The sequence below is a fragment of the Cyrtonyx montezumae genome, unplaced genomic scaffold (genome assembly GCF_038088225.1).
Source record: "Cyrtonyx montezumae isolate F1298 unplaced genomic scaffold, pur_monq_1.0 scaffold_9, whole genome shotgun sequence".
NCBI lineage: Eukaryota > Metazoa > Chordata > Aves > Galliformes > Odontophoridae > Cyrtonyx > Cyrtonyx montezumae.
The window spans coordinates 8,315,764-8,340,902 of NW_027072100.1; the positions used below are offsets into that span (position 1 = coordinate 8,315,764).

The 25,139-nt window shown below is 46.2% G+C and overlaps 2 protein-coding genes across 3 annotated transcripts; both read right to left on the minus strand.

The window, feature by feature from the left end:
• Window positions 1–493: 493 nt before the first annotated feature.
• On the minus strand, window positions 494–3,635 carry RPS21 (ribosomal protein S21). Its single transcript, XM_065754259.1, has 5 exons — window positions 3,555–3,635; window positions 2,646–2,709; window positions 1,433–1,504; window positions 731–786; window positions 494–555 (listed from the first exon to the last, which is right to left on the minus strand). Exons 1-5 carry the CDS (start codon window positions 3,602–3,604, stop codon window positions 546–548), a joined length of 252 nt encoding a protein of 83 aa, XP_065610331.1. The 5' UTR covers window positions 3,605–3,635; the 3' UTR covers window positions 494–545.
• A 2,486-nt stretch (window positions 3,636–6,121) lies between these two features.
• CABLES2 (Cdk5 and Abl enzyme substrate 2) lies at window positions 6,122–21,309 on the minus strand. 2 transcript variants are annotated; one of them, XM_065754608.1, is made up of 10 exons: window positions 20,749–21,309; window positions 13,232–13,303; window positions 12,934–13,026; window positions 12,491–12,568; window positions 10,944–11,052; window positions 10,197–10,362; window positions 9,392–9,495; window positions 8,931–9,037; window positions 7,491–7,695; window positions 6,122–7,049 (listed from the first exon to the last, which is right to left on the minus strand). In XM_065754608.1, the coding sequence occupies exons 1-10, from the start codon at window positions 21,246–21,248 to the stop codon at window positions 6,909–6,911; spliced, it is 1,575 nt and encodes a 524-aa protein (XP_065610680.1). In that variant the 5' UTR covers window positions 21,249–21,309; the 3' UTR covers window positions 6,122–6,908. The 2 variants fall into 2 exon arrangements, with proteins under 2 accessions (XP_065610680.1, XP_065610682.1); XM_065754610.1 differs by lacking the exon at window positions 13,232–13,303 and having other exon boundaries at window positions 20,749–21,307.
• Window positions 21,310–25,139: the final 3,830 nt, after the last annotated feature.

The following is a 25,139-nucleotide window of genomic DNA, read 5'->3' on the forward strand; positions in this document are numbered from 1 at the left end:
TCTCTCACACTGAAATTAGCTTGCTAGCATGCAACAAAGCATATATATACATAAACATGTGTTTTTTTAAGTTTTCCATGAGCTCCAGTGTTTGTAATTCACATACAGAACATGTGTCAATGGCAAAATAAATATTGTGAGCCTTTTATCAGCAGGAAAAAAGATAAACTTTGACAGCATAACCAAAACAAAGCTCTTGCTTTGGCCCCACGCGGGATTAGATTGTTACACTGCAAACTGTTCCACTAGAAATCCAAAGAGATGTGCTACAATTACAAAGCCTGCTACAATTAGAAAGATTAAACTGGACAAAGAGTGAAGTGGAAACTTGATTTTTAACTCTGGTGCCGCTCTGCAATCTGATTTGTCCTAATTCAAAATTAGAAGCTGTATTACATACACCCTTCACTGACATATATTTCTAAGTAATTTTAAGACAAACCATAATGAATCCGACAGCGTTCATTACTTGGACAAAAGACACAGCACAATATAGGGTTGGAACTGTTTATTTTACATCCAGTGTTCCATAGCACTTTCTGTTGTTAGAAGTTCCTAGAAGAAAATAAAACAAACACGTTACAAGCTGTCACACTGCAACAGCTCCACTAAGAATTTCTGATCAGCTGTGCAAGCATCTGATAAACACAAGGCACACTTTTTAGTCCTGCCATTTGGATTTGAAAGTTACCTCTGCAAATGTTACTATGGATGAGATAAACATACGTACTTGGAAACAATTCCATCATTTTTTGCCAGACGCAGAATGGAGTCATCTGATTCCCCCTTAAATAAAAACAATAATTTGTAGGTGAGTGAATGATTGCTGATACAGACAGAAAAGAGGCAGCAGCAGCTCTTACTGGTGGCACTGAAATGCACAGGGCTGTTCATTGCATTTTATTGCCACAGACTGCAGTTTTTAAAACAAGCTGTTAAAATTATCATTCTTCACAATAAGAAACTTGATAAACAGGATAAAATACACACTTGCATTAACAAGACGTGTTTCTGAGTAAAATGAACTGCTGATGAACTCTAGGAAGCTCCACAAAATGCCTGTTTAACTAATTTAAGTGAAACGGAATCATACCTAACAACCATAAAGGTTATCAGTTATCAGTTATGTGGTATATTATTGAAAGGAAAAAAAAATCACTTCCATCTCTTAGTGATTTTTATAAAATACATTTTATAAAATATAAAACATAAATGATTCTCCGAATCAAAGAATTGAGGAAAAAACATACGGAACGGATCCTTGGAGTCAATTACTTCACATCTTCACTCTGTCTTTACTAATCCAACCAAAGCTCTTCCTCTAGCACACGCTGAAAGCACATTCCATTTTCCAGGGCCAAACAAATCTCAAAAAATTACTGATCAATACAAACAAGAACACAATCACATTCTGCTTCCAGAAAATACCCACCATCCTACGAATTGCTCCACAGATGGCATATGTTTTGAACTGCCCGTTGACTCTGCCCGTTACCTTGTCAACCTGCAATCACAAGCAAATTACTCCATGTAGGTTCTCACAGAATTCTTACCAAGTGTTATGGTTTTATATCATAACTTGCCAAAAGCTCATTAACAAATATTACTTTTCAGCTTTGCAAATATTTTACTGCAAACTACAAAAACCCAATGCAAACACTGCCATTGGAACACGTGTTTTCAAAGTACATGTATTTTTTACTCCATAATGTAGTTCAATATAACATCTAACTGATCAGATAACATTACTCTATGAATAGAAAATGATCAACATTACTGCCTGTTTAACTCATTTTCAAGTTTCTTTTAATTAAGTCAAGGTAATGTAATGGGAAGTTTAAGTGTGGGACCAAGGGGACAATGTTGTCGCAAAGGAAGAAAACTGACCAAGCTGAAGTTCACAAATGGTCCCATTCTGTCCAATCACTGAGAAATTTAACAGGAAAAATATGACTATAAATCATGAAATTAAAAAGCATAGTGAAAGCTGTAATACCATGTGGGTTAGTTTGCAAGTTCTGCTAATCCATGAACTTTGGAAAGCAAGCAACACAGATCACTGAAGGACACAGTGAACAAGGGATGAGTTTGCCCAACGTTTACAGGAAATCACAAACAAAAATGATTTTTAAAATGGTCTAAGTCAGAAAGGTTTTAAGTAATGGGCTCTTGGTTTCTATCGGAATGTAACCTCGTGATCTCCCACTCAAGAATAAATAAATAAAACTTCTCAATTATTTTAACACTCCATGTTCTGATTCAAAAAGAATATAAAATTGAAAAACTATATGCACCAGAACAGGGTCAGGAACTGTACTTTCTTAGATAAAACTGAAAGGGATACCAATCTTCCACAATTACATACTTCTTTCCATTTCCTTCAGGAAGAGAAATCCCCTCATTTTTACTCTCAGTGTCTAAGGATGGGTGTTTTATTTAGTCACACAGTTAAATGGTCTGGAACAGGTTGAAAAATAACCAGAAGTGACATAGTAGCATCCAGTAGTATCCTAGCAAGTACCAAAGCCCTTTAGTTCTACACTAGAATAATTACTGAGATTTACCACAAGCATTTATATTTACTAACTTCTATCAAAACTGAAAGATACTGCTCTCTTATCAGACCCTTCTGTTAAGAAACTTACCTCAGATATATTTATCTGAATAGAAGCATGGTCCTTAGCACCAATTATTCGGTTGCTGGCAGAACTAAGGAAGAAATGACAAGGTATATTTAAACAAAAAGAAATAGGACAGTGACAGTAAACAAAGACTATGAAAGCTAGACTTGTATGAAATGATAGTTGCACAAATTCAGACCCTAAAAACATATGGCTCAGATACTTCAGTGCACAGAAAAACTAAAATTCAAAGGACATGTAAAAGAGACTTCCACTTTAGTGACACTCAGCTGCCAACTCTCCCTGCACTTTGACATGCTCAGTTTATTCCTGTACAATGTAGCCACAGACCTTCAGAGTATTAAATATGACTTTTATGACGTGCAAAAACCATCAGCCAATGAAATTCTTAAAAAAGGCATTTTCTATACCTTCATTCACTGGGAGTCATCAGAGCTATCAAAACTCATTCATGTTGCTAAGCTCAGCCCTCTCGGAGATTACTGGTTTTAAAAGCATCTAATTAAAAAAAAAAACCCTGCCAAAATAAGCTGATTGTATGGATCCTATTAAATGAAAAACGTCTCGAAACCCATTTTCTACAGTCTCAGCATAATCTTTATGATGTGCTCCTGAGACAATCTCCTGACACGTTTTCTGCAACAGCCTGCAGCTCATTGGTGCTACTACACTACAAACATGCTTCCTTTTGAAAGCAGCTGCAAACAACCTGCCACAGCCACTGTAAGGGAGGCTGCTATACAGCTGGAGGAGCATTCTCTTCAACTGCAGATGTAACTGGAAAAAAAAAATTACAGCCTATACATAAAAAAGAAAGCACAGAAATACGATTTCTTCCCCCGCAAACAAAACAGGCCAAACATCAGCCTCTGCTCCTTTTGTCTGCCCGGGGACCCCCACAGCACCGCTCACCATTTCCGAGGCACGTAGAGGTCCACGAATTCGCCGGCGTCGTTCTGCATCGTGCGCGGGTCGGGCCGGCACCGAGTGCTACCACCTGGAGGGAGCGAAGCACTCAGCGCCGTCCCCACGAGGCGCGGCGCCTACAGCTCCCCCCTCCCCGCCTCGTGGCATCCCAGGAACCGAGCTGCAGCCATTTTCCCTCCCACCTTCCCCCCCGGGCCGTCTCCGGCTCTCGCGGCCCTCTGTGCCGGTCCCCGCCCCGCCCCGCGCCGGGAGCAGCCGCGCGCCGCCGCCATACCTCACACACGCACCGCGGCGGAAAGGAAGAGCTGCCCACCGGAAGCGGAAATGAGCGTGCGTCCGGGAGCACATCCGGCGTAGCGCGATGACGTCACGTGCAACGTCAGAGGCCGCGCCCTCCCCCGCCCGTCCGCGGGCGCCGCGAGCAGCGACCCCCGGAGGCCGCGTTTGGTTACAAAAGACGTATCAAAACAGGTTTTATTTCACAGCATCTTAACCGCACAAGTTCGTGGGGAAGGGGGAAGAAAGGACACGGAACGGTCTAACCCAGATTCTTAAATAACACAGTAAGACAAAAAGCGTAACGGGTGTTTTTGTACAAGAGGATACAGCCACTCGTCGAGAATCGCCTGTGCCGTCAGAGCGGCTCAGACGCAGAGAAGGTGCGCTCCGTGCACAGGTGAAGCTGGTGGGGCTCCGGGTCCCACTTCATGAATAGATAATGCAGTAATTGTCCTTTGCCACACGGTGGCAGCTTTTAGGTGCCACAAAGGAGGAAGTGAACGGGGCTGCGAGCTACACCCTGGAAACAGAAACTTTAACACATACACACTGCTGCTGCATCGCTCCAGGACGGATCCTGCCGAGACAGCACGAGAAAGGTACTCATTCACGAGCTGCATCTGGCTGCTGCCAACCCACAACAGCACTGCTTCTGCTCCATTCCACCATCAGTGCCCCGCGGTGGGCGGCCAACCCCCTGCAGCCCTCACGGCCTCCAGGCTCAGCACCACTGCACCTCAGCCGACATTCCAAGTTACTGTTAAACAGGATTCTGTCAGGTAATTCTCCTTATCCTAACCTGTTTTTCTGAAGAAAATAAACAACAAACAAAACCACACTGAAATATAACCAAAACCTCACCCATTTATGATGGTAAACCATAGCTTCCACATTCTGCGAGTGAAATTCCAGCCCCAACACCCACTGTACCTAGAGAAACTTCCACTGAATACAGACTGAACTATCCCAGAAATAAACACATTTTCCCTCTATATGGTGAGAAAGTTAATTGTTAAATAAAACTCTTCATATGCTAAGCAGAAAGAAATCCCCAGGGACATTCTCTGACTTATTTTTCCCTAAACAAAGGGTTTTACACATTTCTGGAGATACCATCTACCATTCCAGCTTTTCCTCCTCACCCAATGAGCATAGGGAGTGGTGGATCACTTCAGTTGTGCTCACCGCTGTTCACTAATTCCAAGGCTCTCTGTATATGTTTAGCACTTTGTTACTAATTGCATGCAATGACAGTTATACTCAGTAGAAAGTTAAGTAGTAGGCAATTTTAGAACCCTTTTGTTAGGTAACTGACAAGCCTAACTTATTAGCTACCATCTCACTTACAGAGACTGGAAATTCCTTCCGTTACAAAGAGGAGCCAGAAGCATATTCAGTTTACACAAATAACTTGAAGCCACATACAGCTGAACATAGTTACAAAGGATCCGATAGTCAGTGTAGTTATTACATATGAAAAATACATTTTGAGCCCTGCATAAAGAGAAAGGGGCTCCAATACAGTTTCTGCAACTTGAATGAAGCAAAATTAGCTTCAGGCAAAACAGGGCCAAAGAACAAAGAGTCAGCTTTGTTTTTGCCTACAACCAACATCTAATACATGGAACATAAATTTACATTACATATTAGATAACAGGTACCCATACCTCAGGACAAGGTTTAGCATTTCCATTTAGAAGTTGAACAAATTACAAATTTCTCAGTTGTAACAGCCAAGCATCAGTTTTGCTTCTTGCAAATGGACACAGCTACCTGTATCTTAATATTGCTTCAGAAAATAAAACCAAGAGCCAATATCACAGAAGGTTCCACATGTAATCAGAGCTCATTACCAACCTGGATATTTTAAGAACAAATGAAGGAATAGTCAATGGTCAAAGAACTTATTAACCCCTGTGTAAGCAGTGAGGTGCTGCCTGGCACCAGCTGCTAAGTGGCTGTTCAGATGTGCAACAAATGCTAGTATTATGAGGACTGTCACAGTGATGCAATGCTTGGAAGAACAAAGTAAAAAAAGTAGCATTTTAAATATCAAGAATGCTTTGCTTCATTGGCTTAGTTTGGCAGAAATAGCTTTACTGACTTAAGTACTTGCTAAGAGCCATGTAAGACCATATATAATACAGTCCTACTGAAAAAGGTGCTTAGTTCAGAACACAGAAATCAATATAAGAATTATATATTTTAGAGCAAGTTGCTCTTGGTCAAAAGCGCTCATCTTCCATTTAAGAGTGAATTGGGCTGGTAATCACTTTGCTGCAGCTACCTTGTTCAACAGGTGGTATTTCATGACAGATTTTGAAACAAACTTTACTTAAATAAAATGTATGATCTTAAAATGTTATGGTGAACTAAATTGAAACAGTAATTTCAGTCTAGTTATAGATAGTATAGGATAGATACCCTGGGTATCACATTAGTGCAGATATACTGGAATTGTTTTCCCTATATGCAAGGCCAATGCAGGTAAAGAATAAATGGCTATATAAATTCAGGATTCCCCACTAAATAACATAACTAACTTAAAAAGTACTGGTACCAGACCAGCCAGTTTTAGGCACATCTTTAAAAAAATAAAGTATGTGTTCCATTAATGTAAAAATGCAAGAAGACTCTTAGAAACATCTGGACTTGATGGTGCACTGGAATGGAAGTGATGCTTCCTTTAGTTTCAAGGAATAAAATAAAAGCTTAAAAAAAAAGAAACAATACCATAGGATTCTTCATAGGGAAGAACAGTTTTAGTAAAACTGAAAAGATAAATAAGAAATAATCAGCAGCCATGACAGCTGACTGGTGAATATTTGTGCTTCAAATGTCCAAAACAAAACGAAGTTCATCAACTCTTCTCGTACCATCTCCCAGACTTCACATGTGTGTCCATAATGCAAACCTCAACAGTCTGAAAACATTGCAGACTTCAGAGCCAGAGCTGGCAGGATGCACCCAGGGCACGAAGGCCAACAGCAATGTCAGCAGCAGAGCTTGGTGATGCTATCTCCCCAGCACCACTGGCTGCCAGCTGGAGTGGAGCTTTGGTTAGGACTGTTGTGTGAGCCGTCTGTAGTGAGGTAACACTTGGTTTTCAGGAAGATACAGAGCCAGTTCCAAAGCTACAAGGACAGTGAATTCAAAACCAATAAGATCTCTTCTGTTGAATCTGAATCTCTCTTCTAGTTTCTATGATAGTAATAAAAAAAATAAATAAAAGCAGAAGGGAAGAAACAGAATGAGTTATCCAGAATTTATCAATGCGCTTTCAGATTGAGTCAACATAAAAGAGGAATAAGTGATGCAAGGCCAGAAGGAAGTATTGCCACAATCAAACATGGAAATCAGCACAGCTGTCACACCCACACAGTAGTTACTGTTTTCCAGGCAACCACTAAACACAAAAATAGCCACACTGTAGGATCAGCAGCACATCACACTGCATCAGTCAGGAGCTTTTCATGAATCAGAAAAAGCATCCAAAAGGAAGAGCCCCAATGAAGCTTGAAACTAACTGGAAGAGATAAGTCTTGAATGCAGCAAGCACTTGAAAGGTGAAAACCTTGTAATCTTTGTTCTATGAAAAAGGAAGGTTTTGATCACACCCAAAACACGCCCTGCGGTACTTACATCTATAAGGTGTTTCACTTCGTGTTTCCTGAGATCACTGCTGATCTTGGCTGCAAGCAGGACACAAGCACCAGCGCACAGTTTGCGGTTCTGTTTGTTGAGTTTGCCTTGGAGAACAAGCTTCTCAAAGTACACATAAGCCATGGACATGGTAACTGGCTCCAGATTGCATTCTTCACTCAGATTCCGCATCTCTCTCTTCAAACTGAGAACAGGGAGGGAAAAAAAGAGAAAAGACCCTCTGAAACAAAACAGCTTTTAGAAGATGCTGTAGGAACACCGCAGTGTAGAAATTCAGAAGAACACACATTCAAGACTCTTATTTAAAAAACCAGGACTGGTATTATCCCAGACTGGGGCAGTCTAGTTGGCAGCAAGCTGGAACTGATCCATGAACTGGTTTAACCTGCATTTACTATGGGAGCACGGTTCCTTATCTGTCCATGAACACTATGGGTTCAGCTCCTTCACTGAAACACAGGCTGTTACTGTATGGATCCCTCTGAGATCCCAAACCGATTCACGACTCATATCATAACTGCCTTGACCTACACACCATCACATCAATGCTGTGCAGAGGGAGGCCTGTCTCCTGCACACCTCAGGGAAGAATCAGGTCCAAGGGGAAAGACAGACTGCTTCATACCCTCCCCACAGCAGATGTCCCTTCATGTCTGCAGGAGGGTGGATATCATGCTAAATACTCCCTCTTGCTGCTAACACCATGCTACAGAGCTCTCTGCAGATGACCCTACTTGAAACAACTACAGAGATGAGCATGCAGGGCACTGCCAGACTCTGAGCAAACCCTGCCCTCAGCTGGGAGCTGCAGTGCTAGTGATTCAGTAGTATCATGTTCTAAGGTGGCTATTTCAGAAGGCCCTAATTGCATTAACTCTGGTGTAATACCAGCAAGATTATAGCTCTCAGAAGGCACAACAGTACATCTCATTGGTGAAGTCACACATTTCCTAGATGGTGAGGAATTCTGTACACACAGTCCTACTTTCAAAAAATACTTTTCTTTACCAAGCGTCCCCAGAACAATCATTCTTTTTTATTCTAGAACCCTGCTGAGTCTACATTCATCAACAAGACTCGTAATTGAAAGATGAAAACAGCCAGAGAGACAATCTGGATAAGAGCAGGACTGCACAAAAGCCAATCAAGTTACAAATATTTGTTTCAAGGCTAATGCTACTTCACTGTTAATTGGCTATTAGCACTGATGACACAAAACTCATCTAGGCTGAACTATGAAAACCAAATGTTACCCTTTCCCAGCAGCCTGTCATCCTCCAGCCAGCTCAACCAGAAACAAGAGATTAGCATTTAATCATATACACTATAAATAGATCTAGTATTTGCTCCATACAAGTGGCAGATAAAAGCAGCCTTGCACCGTGTAAATGTTCTCATTATTCACTGCTTGTTTCTTACCTCCTAATTTTGCTCAGTGTCAACTTGATATGAGGAAACTTCTCTCTGAAGGTTTCATTCATATCCTTCTTGAGGTCTGAGGGTTTCACGTATTCTATGACTGTTGTCTGAAACACAGGAAGAAAAATTGTGTCCTGTGAACAGTGCTGACAGATGAACAAGTCTTTCAAGGACACTTCAGCGCAAAGGCAAAACTAAGTTTTATATTTCTGTAACATCCAGGTAGTAGCCCAGGTTGAATCTCAGCCACAGAAAGAAAAATCTTAAGCAGTAAGCAAATAGTTACCATAAATAAAGGCCAATATGGAGATAAGACAAGTTGGTCCTTGACAAGCTCAGAATACAAACTCAACTACTCGTGCATCTCCCGATCAGCTCTTAAGAAGCCACTACCACTTCCTCAAGGACTTTTCTCCCCAGGGGAAGTTGTTCATAGGAGGATCTCTCATACAACCACTCACCATGTAAGAGGCAAAGATGAGAACCCGTTTATGTTTTCCACAGGGCCACTGAGGATCATCCAGAAGATTAGGATCATACTCTGCCACTTCCCCAGCTTCGCTTCCTGAAGGAATGAGGAAAGTGCAACACTGAGCCACAGAACTTCAAGTCTCCTATTTCCTCTTTAATAAAGCATTTAAACAGCAAACACTATAGTCCTGGCAGATCCCACAGGGCAGGCAAGCTGCAGCTAGAGTCACCCATTTGCATTCCGTAAGCGTCAGGTATTAGAGTTATGTATTAGAGTTGTTACTAAGCAAACAAGCTGTCGCCAACATATGCCCAACACCATTTTAAACAGTGCTAACTAACGGTTTGTCTTCCACAAATATGCACAGAGAACTGCACAAACCTGATTTGTTGCTCAAATCTAACAGATGATAGCATTGTCATTTGTGCTCTTTTACACAGTTTAACACAAACCTTTGATTTGTGCATTGTTACAGTGCTAGGAGGCAAGGAAGGCCATCTGTACCCATGCACACCAGATGCCTCTTGCTGAGCAATATAAAGCTTCACATTTCCAAGGAAATGCTTTACACTCCTCAAATTGTATAAACTAGGCCAGATATACAGAGGATGCAAGGAATGCATACAAGTCTCAGTCCTAAGGCTCATCCTTTGCAGTTCACTAACAAACCTTCTCTGCTCTAAGTGGTCTCCTTCCAAACACTTCACCACTTGCAACCATTTCAGACAAACATAGTCCTTCCCCACCTTTCTGCTCTGTGCAAAAGGGATGAACATGCTGGCAGCCATCCTTACCAATCTCTGTTCCTGCTGGTATCATTTTTGCAGTCACAGGTTTATATCTTGACCCAGGAAGACTCCTGGAAGCACCAGCTCGGCAGGGAGGGACAGCACTATGGCCGTCAGCTCTGCGGACAACCAGGGCATTGGTTGGATACAGGAACTTTGCATAGGACACAACCTTCAAGAAAAAGAAAGATGCAGTAGTTAGGGCAGGAAGGAATGGACACATAGGATTCTACAACTCAGAGATCCCCAGCAAGAGTGAGGACCCTGAAACTGGGGGATGGGAGGAAAAGCCTGTACACAAGAATACTTTGTTTTTGTGGTCTTCAGTATGAAAGTTATTGAGGATGTAGGCAAAAAAAAGGGGAGAATCACATCAATAAAATTCCGTCAGTATACAAATTTAACTGAAGAGATATGCATTTCATCCTTTGAAAAAGTGATATTAAAAAAAATATTCAGATGATGTCTGAGATGCCAGGGAAAACAGTTCTCCAGAAACAGGCAGAAATGACCAGAGACTGACAGCCTCCTCAGAATAAGCATTATCATAAGTCAAACATTCAAAACTTTAAGAATCTGAACAGACTTCCACTGCTCTGTACAGTTAAAGCTCTCAGTTTATGGAAGAGATTTGCCCCTGTATCAAACAGTCACAAGGGTGAAAGCAGCCAGCTGACCCACCCATTGCCCCCACAGCAGGCAGTGCTTTGGCCATCAGCAATACACATCAGGAGACAAAAAGTACTTCCTTACCTTGCCATCAGCTCCCAGCTCTACTCCTTCCATTCCAAGGACCATCTCAGTGGAGACTGAAACACCCCCAGAAGGATGGCGCTGCTTCTGTCCATCCATCTTCAGATCACTGAATGCAGAGAAGAAAATGCACTGTTGGATAACTCAGCATGAGCTCAGCTGCCTTTAAGGCCAATGCCAGACCTGTCCTGTGCTCCACGAGCACCACAGGGCCAGAGCTCCACTACACACAAATGGGACCATCCACCACCCTCATCTCCAAGTGAGCATTAATTATTCACTACTCTTTTTCAAAACGTGGAGATGTTCATTAACTCAAGAATCTAATTTCATCTCATTTTAAAAGTCAAATCTGCAGCAACATGCCCATGAAAAAAGGGGTTACTTTTAGGTGCGGTCTTTCTTCTTAAGACAAACAGTTGGTAAAACAGAAATGCTCAAGTGCTCAGCACCAAGTGGGATATATATGACTAGTTTTCCAGGATCAGAGGCTGGCCTTTCAGTTGCCATTTTCCAGTCACTGAGCACACAAACTCATGCTAGGAATTAGAGCTGCTACCAGAACTCTACTTCAATGATGGCAGCGTGCAGCACTGTCACCTATATTCCAGCACAAAAAGACAGCTTTCAGTTGAAGAACTGCATTGCCAGCTTCCACACAAGCAGAATGACACTGAGCTCACAAGTGCCCTAAAATAACTCCAGCAACCTTGCCTGCTTTTCCATTAAATGGGAAAACATTTTCCCATCAACTATTTTTACAGCAAGTGTATTTGAATACAATACAATTCCCACCACTAAACATCCGTTTCCTTCTTCCGTATGTTATGTACAGAAGGGAGAACACAATTGTTTTGTCAGAAGTGGATTAAAATAAAATGATTCTCTGTAGTGTGCTTTTAGGTCAGACCTTCACAGAATCAACTTAACAGTTCACAAGACACTGAGCAAAGCTGCACAGAAATGTAGTTAGCAGGACTTGTTTCTCATACTTGACCACATTTACAGTTCCATGCAAAAAAATGGAGTACAGCTGTTAAAAGCAGTATCTATCGGGCTTCTATTTGGCCTACGCTGTGGCTAGTGACATTCATAGCTTCAGAGGTAAAAAAAAAAACACAAACAGAAGAGCATCTCAAACCTTGTTACAGTTTCACTATAGAACCTTGAAGGCTTCCAGTAAGAAAGCAGCAGCATCCCTCTCTGATGCATTGCACACTTTTTTGGCAACAGTTTATTTCTGACCACTTTAGGAGAGCGGTACAACCTACCTGTCAACACAACTTGACATCTGTTCAAGGAGTTTCACAGAACTGCAACACTTGAAACATTAACTAACACCTAAGGAAAAGTCTGCCCTTCTCCAACACTTTTTTCCTAGAAATTCCAACCGACTCTGACACTGCAGCAAAGTCTGAGAGCAAGCTCTTGTCCTTACATGCAAGTGGCAACTCAAATATTCCATCTGCTTCCCAACAGGAGACCCTATAGCAGCTGCACTCATTTAAGACCTTTCACAAACAATAGAGCAGTTAAAGGCAACTCACCTGATACGTAAACTCTCTCCATAAGGTAAGATAGAAAAAGCCACACACAGCGTTCGTTTAGCACAGATTAGTACAATCCTGTAAGCAGATGGGAAAAGATCAGGATAGGAATTATGATCCAGAAGTTACAAAGCAGCTTTCTATGAAACACAAACATGAGATTCCCCTCTGTGCTAGAGACAAGGATGGTGTCAGCAGAGAATGGTTTAACCTCCTCCCTTTCTCCTCATGGAGTGGCAGAACTGTCAGCAGATTGCTGCAGATGTAGCAGATATGAGCACCCCCTGCCTTCAACAGAAAACATGTTTAAAATTAGGAAGACCACAAAGACATTGCATTATTCCCACTGATGTTAACCAGCCAACCACGTGGAACTAGAGCTCATTTATGGGCACATCCCATTTCATACAAGAATGAGGGCACAGCTGATCTCCAGGCATTACCTGCTGTTCTTCGTGTCATACTGCCTCATGTTCTTAATGAAATGCATCTTCTTCAAATTCTTGTGCCTTGGAGACCCAGATATGTGCTTGGTTCTGCAATTATAAGAAAAAAAAAAAAACCAAACACTTCAGTACTCTGAAAAACAAACAAAAAAAACAACAAGAAAAACTGTGCCAGATTTATGATCAGATGGCAGCACTTGCATGCAGGACCTCAGATACTGGCGTGGAAGAGGGTGGAGGGAGGAGAGGACTGCATGCAACGAGTCAAGGTTAATGCTGCTTTTGAAAAAAGTACCTTTGTACACTGGCATATTCCACTATGTCTTCTAAAAAGTCTAGAGAGCAGCGCTGGGAGATAAAACGCCTTCTGTAAAATGTACAACACCACGAAGAGTGAACAATATTAGTTCATGGCCTCTGAGTTTATGAACTGCAACAGATGTATGAGCTCTTAGGACAAATGGCAGCTTTTCTTGGATTTGTTTTGTTGGAAGAGTGCTTACCTACGAGTTCCACATTCCTAAAAAGGCCAAGAACTTGTTTTCCCTGTTAGGAACTTTGAAGTCTTTGGGTATGTATTTATATTGGCTTCATTAACAAGACCAAAAAAACCCAAAACACCTACTTTAAGTTAAACACCTAAAAAGCTTCCAAATACACATTCAAAATCTTATCAGGAATATTACAAAAAGCTCCCTACACACAGCAAGGCATTTTAGATCAACCTACCAAAACGTATTGACAACGACACACCTGTCTGATGACAGAACACCTGGAGCTCCATTTCTGCCCCAGAACATGGTGCTGCTCCAGCAGCAGACCACGAGTCTGGGACATGAGCTCAGTAATGTGGACAGGACTGTCAGGAGAACAGCAGGGAGGGCTGTTAGAGGAAGCAAAGAGTATGCAGGGCCTGTTTGAAATCCCCAAATGGAAGATGTAAAGAGAGTAAATGTAAGAACCTAATATGACAGTTACTAGTCAAGTTATTCTTTATTGACTGTGCTTTACAAAGAAATTGGGAAACTGGCTGAAATTTCTATAGGAACAAGGCCCTCAGAGACAACTAATGTCACCAAAATACTCCACCACAACCATCAAACTTGCTTTTTTTCTGCTTTAAGCATGCACTGTGCTTTTAGCACAAACCACACATATTCCAGTGCCAGTGACACCATAACTCAACTAACGGACACAAAACACCGCCATGGAAGCCAACTTGGGAGAAGCTTATGGGACATACGTTGTAGGACACTGGGTTAACCAAGGCCTAAAGCTTAGAAGTTAACATCCAGCCCTAGACCAAAAGCATGGCACCTTGGCTAGGCATGGGGAGCAGAGGGGCAGGGAGGGCAGATTTCGTAATTGCTAACAACTACAGATGAGTTTTTACAGCAAAGCCAGACAAGAAGCTCAACCACACTGCTTCGTTAGGTGTCCTGGATGTGAACAAGATCTGGTCGCACTTCTGTTAAGCAAGGGGTCTAGAAATGCAAGCATGAGCAGATCTCCGCACAGAGAGATGATCAGCAACAGGGGAATCTGCCCCTTCTTTCCAGCTAGGACACAAAGAGATGGCATTCACATATTCCTCCTTATAAATGGACATAAGCATCCAAACGCCTTTCATCCAGGCTTCAGTTTTAAGATACATTTTCTTGTCAGTGAGAGCTTTCCTGTAAAGTTCAATGCTTTCACATACACATGCTTTAGTCCACTTGGGCATTTATCCTGCAATTAAAAAAAAATATCTACAAACAACAGGCCTACACGTTTCATGAAAATGTTTTTGATCTCAAACGTTATGAACACAGCTCTCAGCGTCTCCACTGCTGTCGTGGACCCACAGAACACCCTGAGCTGGAAGGACCCCAAGGACCACTGAGTCCAACTCCTGGCTCCACATGGCACCACCCAAAATTCCAACCAGGAAAAGCAAACCCAAAGCCAACGACAATAGAGATGAGAGAACAAAGCACCTGACCCCGTGGTGCTGTGAGAGCACATCTCACATCTCAGTGAGTGCTGCTGCAGTGAAAGGATCCTGCTCAGAGCCACAATGACTCATCCCCACTGTGCCAGCAGGAAACTTCATTTTTAGCTGCACTTCAGCTGAGATTTTCTGTCCTCGTGTGAAGCTGTCACCTTGGAGAAATTCAACATCCAGCAGGATGCTCTCCTCCAATCTCAGAAGCCTCATGGATCCAGAGCACACTGCACAGTTGTATGCTCAAAAAAACATTTTGCAGTGCCAGTTTATTGGAGTAGTGCTATCAACAACACTTCTTTCTTACACAGGAAACTTCAGGAAGTTTCTATGTAGGAGGCAGTAATGTCAAAAGGACCCTAAGGGAAGTTCAAACCACCTGAGAACCAACACATCCTGCTCCTGGACAAACCACAGAGGGTTGGTTTGTGTCTGTCTGTCCACCCAGCCCATATCGAGGCCTCCCTTTGGTGCTTTGCCACCATATTAAGAGCCACTGAGAAAGCACCCACCCAGGACTGTACCCAGAGATAAAGGACAAGATGAGGAATCCTGGCCTTGTTATCTGCAGGCACATGGAATCCAACAGCACTGCTATGAGCTGACACTAGCCCAACACCTTCAGAACAGATAAAACCCAACCACGTGTGCTCAGTTTCATTTTCACTCCCACCCTGGGAGGCAGCAGCCAGCCCCAGTTTCCCTTCTGACACATTTCCCACTGAAAGAACCCCACTTCTCAGTGCTTCCAGCCTCAGATTTGTATCAGCAGGGAGGCAACAAAGAGAAGCAGCACTTGGTTCCCGGGCCAGAGGTTAACCCAGCTCTTAAGTGTTCCCAGCAGGACAGGACACAGCTAAGAGCACTCTATGTATAGCACCGGTAATCCCTCAGTGTCCTACCCCGCAAACTGAAAGGAAAAAGCTGTGTAAGCCACAGCCTCTGACTGGAGAGCAGTGACCTTTCAGGGGGTTCAGGGCAGCGTCCCCCAGCCCACCCACAGACACCCAGAAGACCATGAGAGAGAGAAGCAAAAAGTAAGAAGCAAACCAGGTGATCAAACAAAAAAAAAAATCAACTAGAGAATGGAAAGAAAGATGACCCACACCCAGCCTACATTTTTCCCAATAATATCTGGGCTCCTTCCATCCCATAACACCATGAGCTGTGTCTCTCATGCTTCTCCAGGGGGGAAGGATGCTACAGTGCATGCACAAACCCATGGGCACTTGTCCAAAATTAGCAGGTGGGCTCAGATCCTCTGCAGCTCCTTCACAATGCACACTGCTGATAGACACACAGAACAAAGGAGGTCAAGGATTTTTAATTACACCGTAAAATTAGGGCCTAAAAGAATTTGGTTTCTTATTTCTCACTCCAAAATTGCTCACATGGCTGCCCCCTTGTAAGGCTTTCCACATATCTCAGTTTAATCACTGCTGTCAAGAGGCTGAGTTCTAGATGTAACGATGACAAAAATCAGTTACTGCTCGTGCAGGCACAGGCTTACTGACAACTGATGAAGGTGATTTGCTCGAGGAGCCCACAGATCCCAAATCTTATTTGCAGCAGGGAGAAATCTGTCAGATCTGCTTTGTCAGGACACATGGTGGCTTTCCCTTCCTTGTGGGTGAGCCAACAACCCAGGATGAACTGTGCTGCTGTGACCAGGTAACAGCACTGCTGTCACAGGATTACATGAACCTGATCCCATCTTTAAGCTTAATTTTTGTCAATGCTACTACATAGGCAGCCTGGAAGACACTTGCTGCTTCCAAGCTTGCATCACTGTGCATGAGAATCCTTATTCACCCCATGCCTCACTCACTGCCAGCAGTGTCTTAAGCATCTGCTGCACCTTTCAAAGCAGATCAAGCACAACTCACTGGCAACAACACCTCTGCAGTAATCACAAACATAGAAGTCAGACCTAATTTATAGTAAATCACATTCAAGCCACTGTTGTCACCATGTATATGTGGCTTAGAGCACCCAAAATACACTCCAAAGCACGAAGCAGGGCTACATAACCTCAGGGTTAGAGATGAGGCCTCAAATCTTTGACCTTTGTGTTCTTATTTAAGGATTGTTTGTAAAACTGAATGGCTCCAGGGCTTTCCTTCTGACTGACCCCAAACTCATGAGCAAACCCTGTGCTCCTTCCTCACAGGACAGCAAAGCCCCGTGCAAGGAACATGCAGCGTGTGGGACAAATGAGGAGACAAGCAACTGCAGCTGGACTGGAGGTGGAGGCAGAGCACACAGAGCTTGCTCAGCCTGTAAGATTTTAAGTACTAACAAGGAAATAAGTGACTGTAGATCTTTGTCACAGTGGCTGCTACTTCATCGCTGATTCACAACCACATAGGATTAAGACCTAACGCTAATCGGAAACAAGCTCTGTATTCACAGCGCCCATATTCACATTGTTCTGGTGCTAAGGGTGTTCCGACAAGCCAAGGGGAAAACGATGCCTTCCAGCAAGCCTTACGAAAGCTGTCAGTTGCAACAGAAGCCCCAGGGCAGGCAGGCAGGCAGATGTAAGGCTGCTGTGTCCAGAGACCACTACTACTAAAGTACACAGAGCCCGTGGGAGCAGGAGGTGCCAGCCAGGATGCTGCTCCCCAGGGCTCTGCCGTGTCCCGTTGGTACCCCCAGCTGAAACCAGCGTGATCTGTGCTCTGTTTGCTAGGATGACCAAAATGCTGACCAAAACAAGAGCAAGGGATGTCACTGAGGACATTAAGCACTATGGAAATATTCAAGTACTTCCCTGAGAGGTGATGCATCTCATCACGTGCCTTGCTAAAATAAGAGCCTTCAGCTCAATAAAACTCCCAAGTTTACAGAAAAAAACAAAACCAACAATCAACCCAAGGGCAGTGCTCCCAGCCAAGGTGCTCCAGCCCCTGCAGAAGCTTCTCGTGTTGAACTCTCAGTGCTTCCCAAGCCAGGGCAATGCCTCATGAAGCACTTTTCCTTCCCTTGCACTTCCAAGATGAGCAAAGGGCTCTTCACATGACATCACCTTCACAGGTTGAAATACAATAGTTTACAGTAAATCATACCCACGGTATCTGTAAGCCAAAGGTTAGGAGTTTAATAGCTCTGCAGCCAAAGAGCTCAGCTGCAGCCCTGCTAGTACCACCCACCTGCCTTATCAACAATACCTAATTGAAAAACCCAGATTCCATGGCTTGCACACACACCACAATACAGAATTTTGTGAAAGTCATGTCCCCTCTCTGTTATTTTTTTCCTGAAAAAAAAAAAGACCTAGCAAGCCATACCCAAATCCAAAGCAAAAACACTGGCCTGTGGTTAAACTGCAGCAGACTTCTGTGCTCAGCAAAGCTATGCAAGGAGCACTGAGAAGCTCAGACCTCAGTGTTCACCTTCACATGCACACAGCATCCAGCATACGGCTCTGTTCAGAGTGGGATTTGCAAAACCCAAGTGCTATGGCTCAAAAAGGGAGGCACCAGCTAGGGGGGGACAGAAGGAGGAGAATGGAGGGAAGTACTCCAGAATCCAAACCAAACAAACCATGCTTTAAGGCAGCACGCTGAGATCCTGCAGGCAAGAGTTAGAGCTGTCAGGCACACACCCTGCCACGGGCTGATGGCTGTACCAGGCTGGGAACGACAGGCAATCAATAAAAAGAGGTGGCTATGAGTTGTTATTGGTCACATGCATTCACCTTTGGGTGCAGCATGGGAGAAGCCTGCTGAAGCAATGCTGCTGGGAAGTAGAGTGCAGCTGTAACATCTCTGCTGAGCTTTAAATAAAGCCCAGGCACAGGAGGGGTTTGTGTTCAGCCCTGAGCAGCACAGCAGCCCATGGCCACAGCTCAGAGGCTGCAGCTCTCAGCCTCCAGTGGGTACTGCTGCTTCCTCAACAGCACTGTGCCTGCCCAGGCTGTTGTGCAGAAGGCTTAGAAATTACAGCTAAAGCTTTTAAACATTACATTTCACTTGGTCCCCCCCCCCCCAAAAAAAAACAACCCAACACCAAAAGTGTATTAGCACAGGATTTGTGCTTTTCTTTTAATAAATGTTTCTGAAAATGAAAGCAGCTGCTGAGCTCGCAGCAGGATAAAACACTGCATTAGCCATCACCAGGAGGAAAGCCTGACCGAGCACTTCTGCTATTGCACACAAGGAACTGATGTGATCACACCTATGTCAGCGATACTGTATCCAATCAACGCTTCCAAGCAGAGTTGGTCCAAAGCACTGCTGCTACATCACTGCTACTCAGACTCCCGCCCTGAAACGATTTAGATTAACTCAGTCGTTTCTGACACCCCTTGTTCTGATTGTTCTTTGACAGAACAAAAGAACAGAGTAAGGTGGAAAGGGAGAACAAGACAGGTAAGGAACTAGTACACACGCAAGCATTGTAATTTAAGATTCCATTAACAGAAGATAACTAAAGGGAAACAAAAGTGGGAGGTTAAGTCATTCAGCTTCTGAAGCAGTGCTATGAAGCAAAGCATTCAGATTAAACCATGCCTCCAAGGAGCGCTGCCAGCACACACACCCAGCTCATGCTGGAAGTTTCCATCCTAAAGGACCTGACAGCCAGGGAGCATCTCAGGAACTCCCACGTCCCACTGGCAGGTTATGGTACATAACATAGACTGGAAATACAAGCAGACAAATGCTGAATGCAATGCCCTAGGCTCTTCCAGACATCTTCCCCAAGCTGAAACGTTGGTCTGTTTTGTCACTTCTCACACAGAAACCTTTTCATCCCTCTGGTTACCTCTGCACATTTCTCTCTATCATTTCCCAATATAATCTTTCCTTTCAGTTGGATAGATTGGAGCCACTGGTGAAGCATGAGAGCTCAAGATACCAAGAGAGGCAGGAAGGACATCGAACAACAGCAGACCCAAGAAACACATACTAAAGAGCGTTTTCTCACTGTCTGATTGACTTGGCACAGAAAAGAGAAGGAATGAGTATTTTAGATGAGCTCCAGCAGCCTCAAACCCTGTAAATCCAAGCACAGACATCTCTCCACTCGTCTAGCATCTGAAGCTTTACTCAAAGTCATCGTCCACAGTACTAAACCAAAGAGCATGAAAAAGAACAGCTCAGCACCCAGGAGAAGCCCTGGAGGAGGATACAACACCCTTACTCACAGGGCTGCTGCTCTCTGGCTTTGCTCATCCTCCCGCGATCAAAGCGGCACCGCTGCCCGGCCGTGCACCCAAAGGTAACTGCATCCCAGCTCCCAGCTCTAGAGCACGGGCATCAGCATCAGCCCCCAACAGAGCCCCGAGAGCCGCTCTATGGACCACAGAGGGCTAGCGCCCTCGGTTCGGTTCTCCGTATCGGCAGACTCTGGGGCCAGCTCACTTGCCAAAGCTCTTCACGCAATTAGCGGTCTGAAAGGAGCTCTTTTAGAGCTCAAATCCCCGAGATCCGCACCGGACGCTGCCTTCCACCGTGCACAACGCCGGCACCGCGGGGCTGAGAGGAGCCCAACGACCACACAACGGGAGCTCCGCACCCCGGGGCCGTGCGAGCCGCTCCCGCAGGGATGGGGACAGCATCCCCCGAGCGGAGCGGTCCCGGGGCTGCCCCGCCCGCCCCCTCCAGGTGCACCCCCGGCAGCGGACGGCCCCGCGTCCCACGCCCCCATCCTCCCCCGGGGCCGCCGCTTTCCCACGCTCGCTCCCCACCCCCCGGGGGCACCGGGCCGGGTGAGGGCCCTGGGAAAGCTCCGCTCTGCCCTCGGCTTCCCACGCCCCAACGGGGCCGGGCTCCGCGGGGCGGGGAGGAGCCGGGAACCCCTCTCCGCGCTCCCTCACTCACCTCTGCCGCTGCACCTCCAGCGCTAGCCCAGCGCTCTGCGTGGGGCTCAGCAGCCCCGCGGCCCCCGGTTTAACGGCGCCCAGCAGCGCGGGGGGTCCGGGGGGGGCGGGCGGGCAGAGGGGGCCGCCCAGCAGCAGCGCGACGCCCCCGCGGGGCGGCTCCGCGTCCCCTTTCAGCCCCGCGGGGGACGCGGCGGGCGGCGGCGGCGGCGGCGGCAGCAGCGCGGGAGGGGGCCCGTTGGGAGCCCGCGGCGGGGACAGCAGACGCGTGGGGGCTCTGGCCGGTTCCACCGCTTCCTCCGCTTCTCCCGGGCCCGCGGGGGGAGGCGGCGGTTTCTCAGGCTCCGGGCAGGACGGGGGGCGGCCGTCCAGGGAGATGTTGTTGAGGAAGAAGAGCGCGGCCTGCCGCCGCCGGGAGTCCCCCCGCTTCCGCGGAGGCGGTGCCGGCTGCTCGCGGGGCGGCCGCGGAGCCGGGGAACCGCACGCAGCGGCCGCGGCCATTCTCCGAATGAGCGGCGAGCGCCTCAGCGGGCCCGGGCGGGGCGGCTCGGAGCGCGGCGCCGCCGGCAGCTCGCTCGCTCATTGGCCGCGTGCCGGCGGGATGCAAATGAAACGGGAAGAGACGCCGAGCTGATTGGCTCGGCGCGTGGCCACGCCCACCCCGCCGGCCGGCAGCGCGCCGCAGGGTCCTAGCGCCGCGGCGGCACCGCCGCAGGGCTTCGCGGGTCGGGGCTGCTGTGCGGGTCCTTCCCTTCCACAGCCACATCTTCACAAGCACCCATCGCGTTGGTTTTTATTTCATTTTTTACACTTTTTAAAACTTTTCCATCTCCTCTCTCAAATAGCGTCACATTGTGCCCCAGTTTTGGCCCTTCCTGCAAGCAGCGGTGGCACAGCTGCACAAACTGTTATCTGCACTCGGCACTGCACGCTGCTCCCAGTCTCGTGCTTACGCTGTATGATATAAGCACACTCTCGGCCCCAGGTGATGCTCTGAGCACTAATTCCTATGATCTGCACCCCGCGTGCCACCCCTGGAGGATGTCAGTGTGTGCTGGTGACATCGTGCAGCCGTGTCCAGATGTGCAATCCAAAGGATGGCCAATGAGATGAACTGAAATGTGACTGAAAAATGACAAACAGATGTTAAACTGTCCTGTAAGGAGCAAACAGGTGCTAAGGTCTGCGTGATGAGATTTTTGGCTTACAGTTTCAAGTGGTACATTAGCATGTCTCCTGTAATATTTACAGTATTCAGTAATAACAGCAATAAGATGGGAGGTTTTCATGTAGGCTCTCATTTAAAAACTGTTTAAATAATAGAGCACTGTATAAAGTCTCCCCTCAAAGTCCCAAGAACATCCTCAGTACCTTATGATATTCCACATAGGTCAGATTTTGAGCCATAATTATTTGGCAGAACTGTCTCATATCACAGTTGTGAAAAAATAATTTGGGATAAAGAGGAATTAAAAACCTTCCTGCTGGCAAGATAATCAAATAAGCCAAGGGATAAGTGGGTATGGAAACCTCACTAGGCTTCCTGCAAACAGTTCTCTAGAACTCAAGATTCAAACAAAACAACAACAATTTTTTTCTTCATTTTTCCTTGCAAAAAAACAGCTGCAGGACACAAACTGTCCCACTGAGTCAGCATGGGATGAAGAAGAGGAGGTGACCTCCATCTCTTGGAGGGCTGCTGCCTTCAATGCTGAAATCAGAGGTCTGAATGTTGCAGTGCTGGGAGCTTTTGTCTGCATCTGATGGGCTCACAGCTGCAGTGGGCATAGTGCTGAGCTTCATGGATCTGCTACTAAAAGAGATGGGCAGCCCCACTGCAGTGGTCCCACAAGGCGGGGGCTGGGTGCAGGGCAGGGGGATCTCTGCTCCTCGCTGCTCCCGGTGATGAGGAATTGCTGCGGCTGGGGAAGCTCTGTTTTGGCTGAGTGTGTTGCAAACATAGAGATGCTATTTCAGAAAGAGGCTGGGCTTGTCTCTGTGTGTCTGCACAGCTCCAAGTTCCGAGCTGGAGCACACATGAATCTTAACTTCTGCCAAGCCCCAGGTGAAAGCAGGTGGTTCTGCATTTCTAGCAGAGTCATTGCATGAATATAAAGCACTGCTTTGGATTTCCAGTACATAAATCACCTCATTTTGCTCCTGGACTAGCAGATGGACCTTACAGGAAGCCCTGAATAATGTGGATGCATAGCTGGTTAGCCAGGAGTTGCTGGAGTAAGGCCCTGCTCTGGGCAGGGCCAAGCTGCAGGCCTCAATTCCAATATTATATGGGGAACAGAGCTACTGAAGTCACTGGGAGCTTTTTTTCCCTACTTTCAAGAACTGCAGGATTTGGTCTGAGCATCTGATATAAGACAGCATTTAGAGTACATATGTGGGCTGGGTGTTAAGTTTTTTGCAAAATCATAGCCTGAGCTGAAGCAAAGTTAAGCAGGTCAGGAATCTATTTAGGCTGGGAGCCAGGAGTGCAGCCTTCCAGTTGGAGCAGCTGCCTGTACAAAGACGAAGCACAAGGAATCTCTGTACATTTTCCATTCTGAATGCAGTGCAACCCTTCTGCAATCCCACGTTGCTCAGGTGCCCTCCTCTGTCAGCCTGTGCCATCTGTCCCAGGAAAATGGAAACAGAGTGAAAAATGCTGCTTTTGTTTCTGAGCCCAAACACAGGGGCATGGTTTGAAAACATCAGTAATTCCACAAGCAGTGGTTGAAATACTCTCCATAGTCCATGGTTACAGCAGCATGCGCTGATCCTGTCAGTGTCAGGCCCTGCACCAGCACAGTGACAGTCCCCAGTGCTCCTCTGTGCGGAGCCCAAGCCCAGGGGATGTCAGGCAGGAGCAGCTCCCTGTGCTTCTTGTCACAGAGATGGGGTGGAGGTGGCTGCTTGGTGACATCAGTCACCAGCTCAGCCCGACACCACAGCCTCCACCTCTTCCTGCGCAGGAGAAAATAAACAAGAGACCTGTGAGTTCTCCAGGTTGCTTCCCTGCAGACCTCCTGGCAGGATACGTGCAGAGCTTCAAAGGACAGTGAAGGTGACAGGTCTGGAGCACAGTCCTATGGGGAGTGGCTGAGGGAACTAGGACGGTTCAGAGGCTCAGGGGAGACCTCTCTGCTCCCTACAGCTCCTGCAAGGAGTTTGGGGTGAGGTGGAGTTAGCCTCTGCTCCCACGTAACAGTGAGGGCCATAAGTTGTGCCATGGGAGGGTCATGTTGGGTGTTAGGAAACATTTGCTCTCCAAAAGAGCGCTGATGCAGTGGCACAGCTGTCCAGAGGGTTGGTGGGGTCACTGTCCCTGGAGGTGTCATGGAGATGTGGCACTGAGGGACGTGGGCAGTGGGTGTGGTGGGGTGGGCTGGGGCTGGATTTGGGGATCTCAGAGCTCTTTTCCAACTTCAGTGATTCTGTGACTCTATGATTCCCATCCCTGCTCCTGAGCAGGCTCCAGCACAAGGTCCTTGTGCCACAAATCCCTCATCCTCACGAAATACTCTCCAACCACCATCACGGCCAGGCAAAGAGATCACCATCACACATCCATCCCAGCGACCACGCTTAGGATGTTTTCTCCCAAGCTCCTCCAGCCCCTCCTATGCTTTATGCCTCAGAAGTTTTCTCAGGGTACCATTCCCCATGTGAATGAGTACAGCTTCAAGTCCTGCCCTTAAGCTTTGTCCCTACACTGCAATTGTCCTGCACCAGCAGGCTGTGGGGTAGTGGCTGCCTGTACCATGCCTGCAGAGTGCATCTGACCTTGGGAAGCACTTCCCCAAATGTTCATCCCACTCAGATCCCCCAAATGGGACTTAAGCAAGAGCGCAGCAATGCCTGGAATGAGTGTTCCTGTGGTGAGTGGAGGGGTGATGTTGTGTTCCCAAAGCCAGCACTATAAATGGGCATCACTGAGCAGATCCCATTTAAAGAGATTTCACTACAGAGAAGGTGGCAGTCAGCCTCATGAGAAAGGAACAGCTTCGGGATATCTTCAAAATACCTCCTGCTGTAGAGGGAATGACACTGCTGAAGGCTTTAAGGGAAGGAGGAGGATCTGGTGTGCAGTTCTCTATTTTTGGTGCTTTTAGTTCCTGCGTCCCAGCATGGCCCTGTTCACTCCCAGCTCCGTTGCTGCCTCCCTGCACAGCAGCAGCTCAGTTACAGTGCAACAGAGGAACCTTTGTGTGGTGGCATTTTTTTTTCCCCTGAGATGGAGATTTATATTCACACTGAGGCTTGTGCAAACATATTTCTTACAGCATTTTACAAACCGGTAGCTGGAAATGTCACTTCTTTGCTGAGTCAGTGGGAGGCTGATGCATTGAGGACAAGGGGCTGGTGTGCATCCCCCAGGTCTGCGGGCTGAGAGCAGCC

Excerpts from the sequence above, each read along its gene's own strand:
- RPS21 (XM_065754259.1), bottom strand. The coding sequence starts at position 3,604 with ATGCAGAACGACGCCGGCGAATTCGTGGACCTCTACGTGCCTCGGAAA. Across the intron at positions 1,505-2,645 it reads TTCAGATAAATATATCTGAG|GTTGACAAGGTAACGGGCAG; the intron begins GTAAGTTTCTTA and ends TTGTGATTGCAG. Across the intron at positions 787-1,432 it reads GTGGAGCAATTCGTAGGATG|GGGGAATCAGATGACTCCAT; the intron begins GTGGGTATTTTC and ends TTTTTATTTAAG.
- CABLES2 (XM_065754608.1), bottom strand. The coding sequence starts at position 21,248 with ATGGCCGCGGCCGCTGCGTGCGGTTCCCCGGCTCCGCGGCCGCCCCGC. Across the intron at positions 13,304-20,748 it reads CTGGAGGTGCAGCGGCAGAG|AAGGCGTTTTATCTCCCAGC; the intron begins GTGAGTGAGGGA and ends TACATTTTACAG. Across the intron at positions 9,496-10,196 it reads ACCAGCAGGAACAGAGATTG|GAAGCGAAGCTGGGGAAGTG; the intron begins GTAAGGATGGCT and ends TCATTCCTTCAG.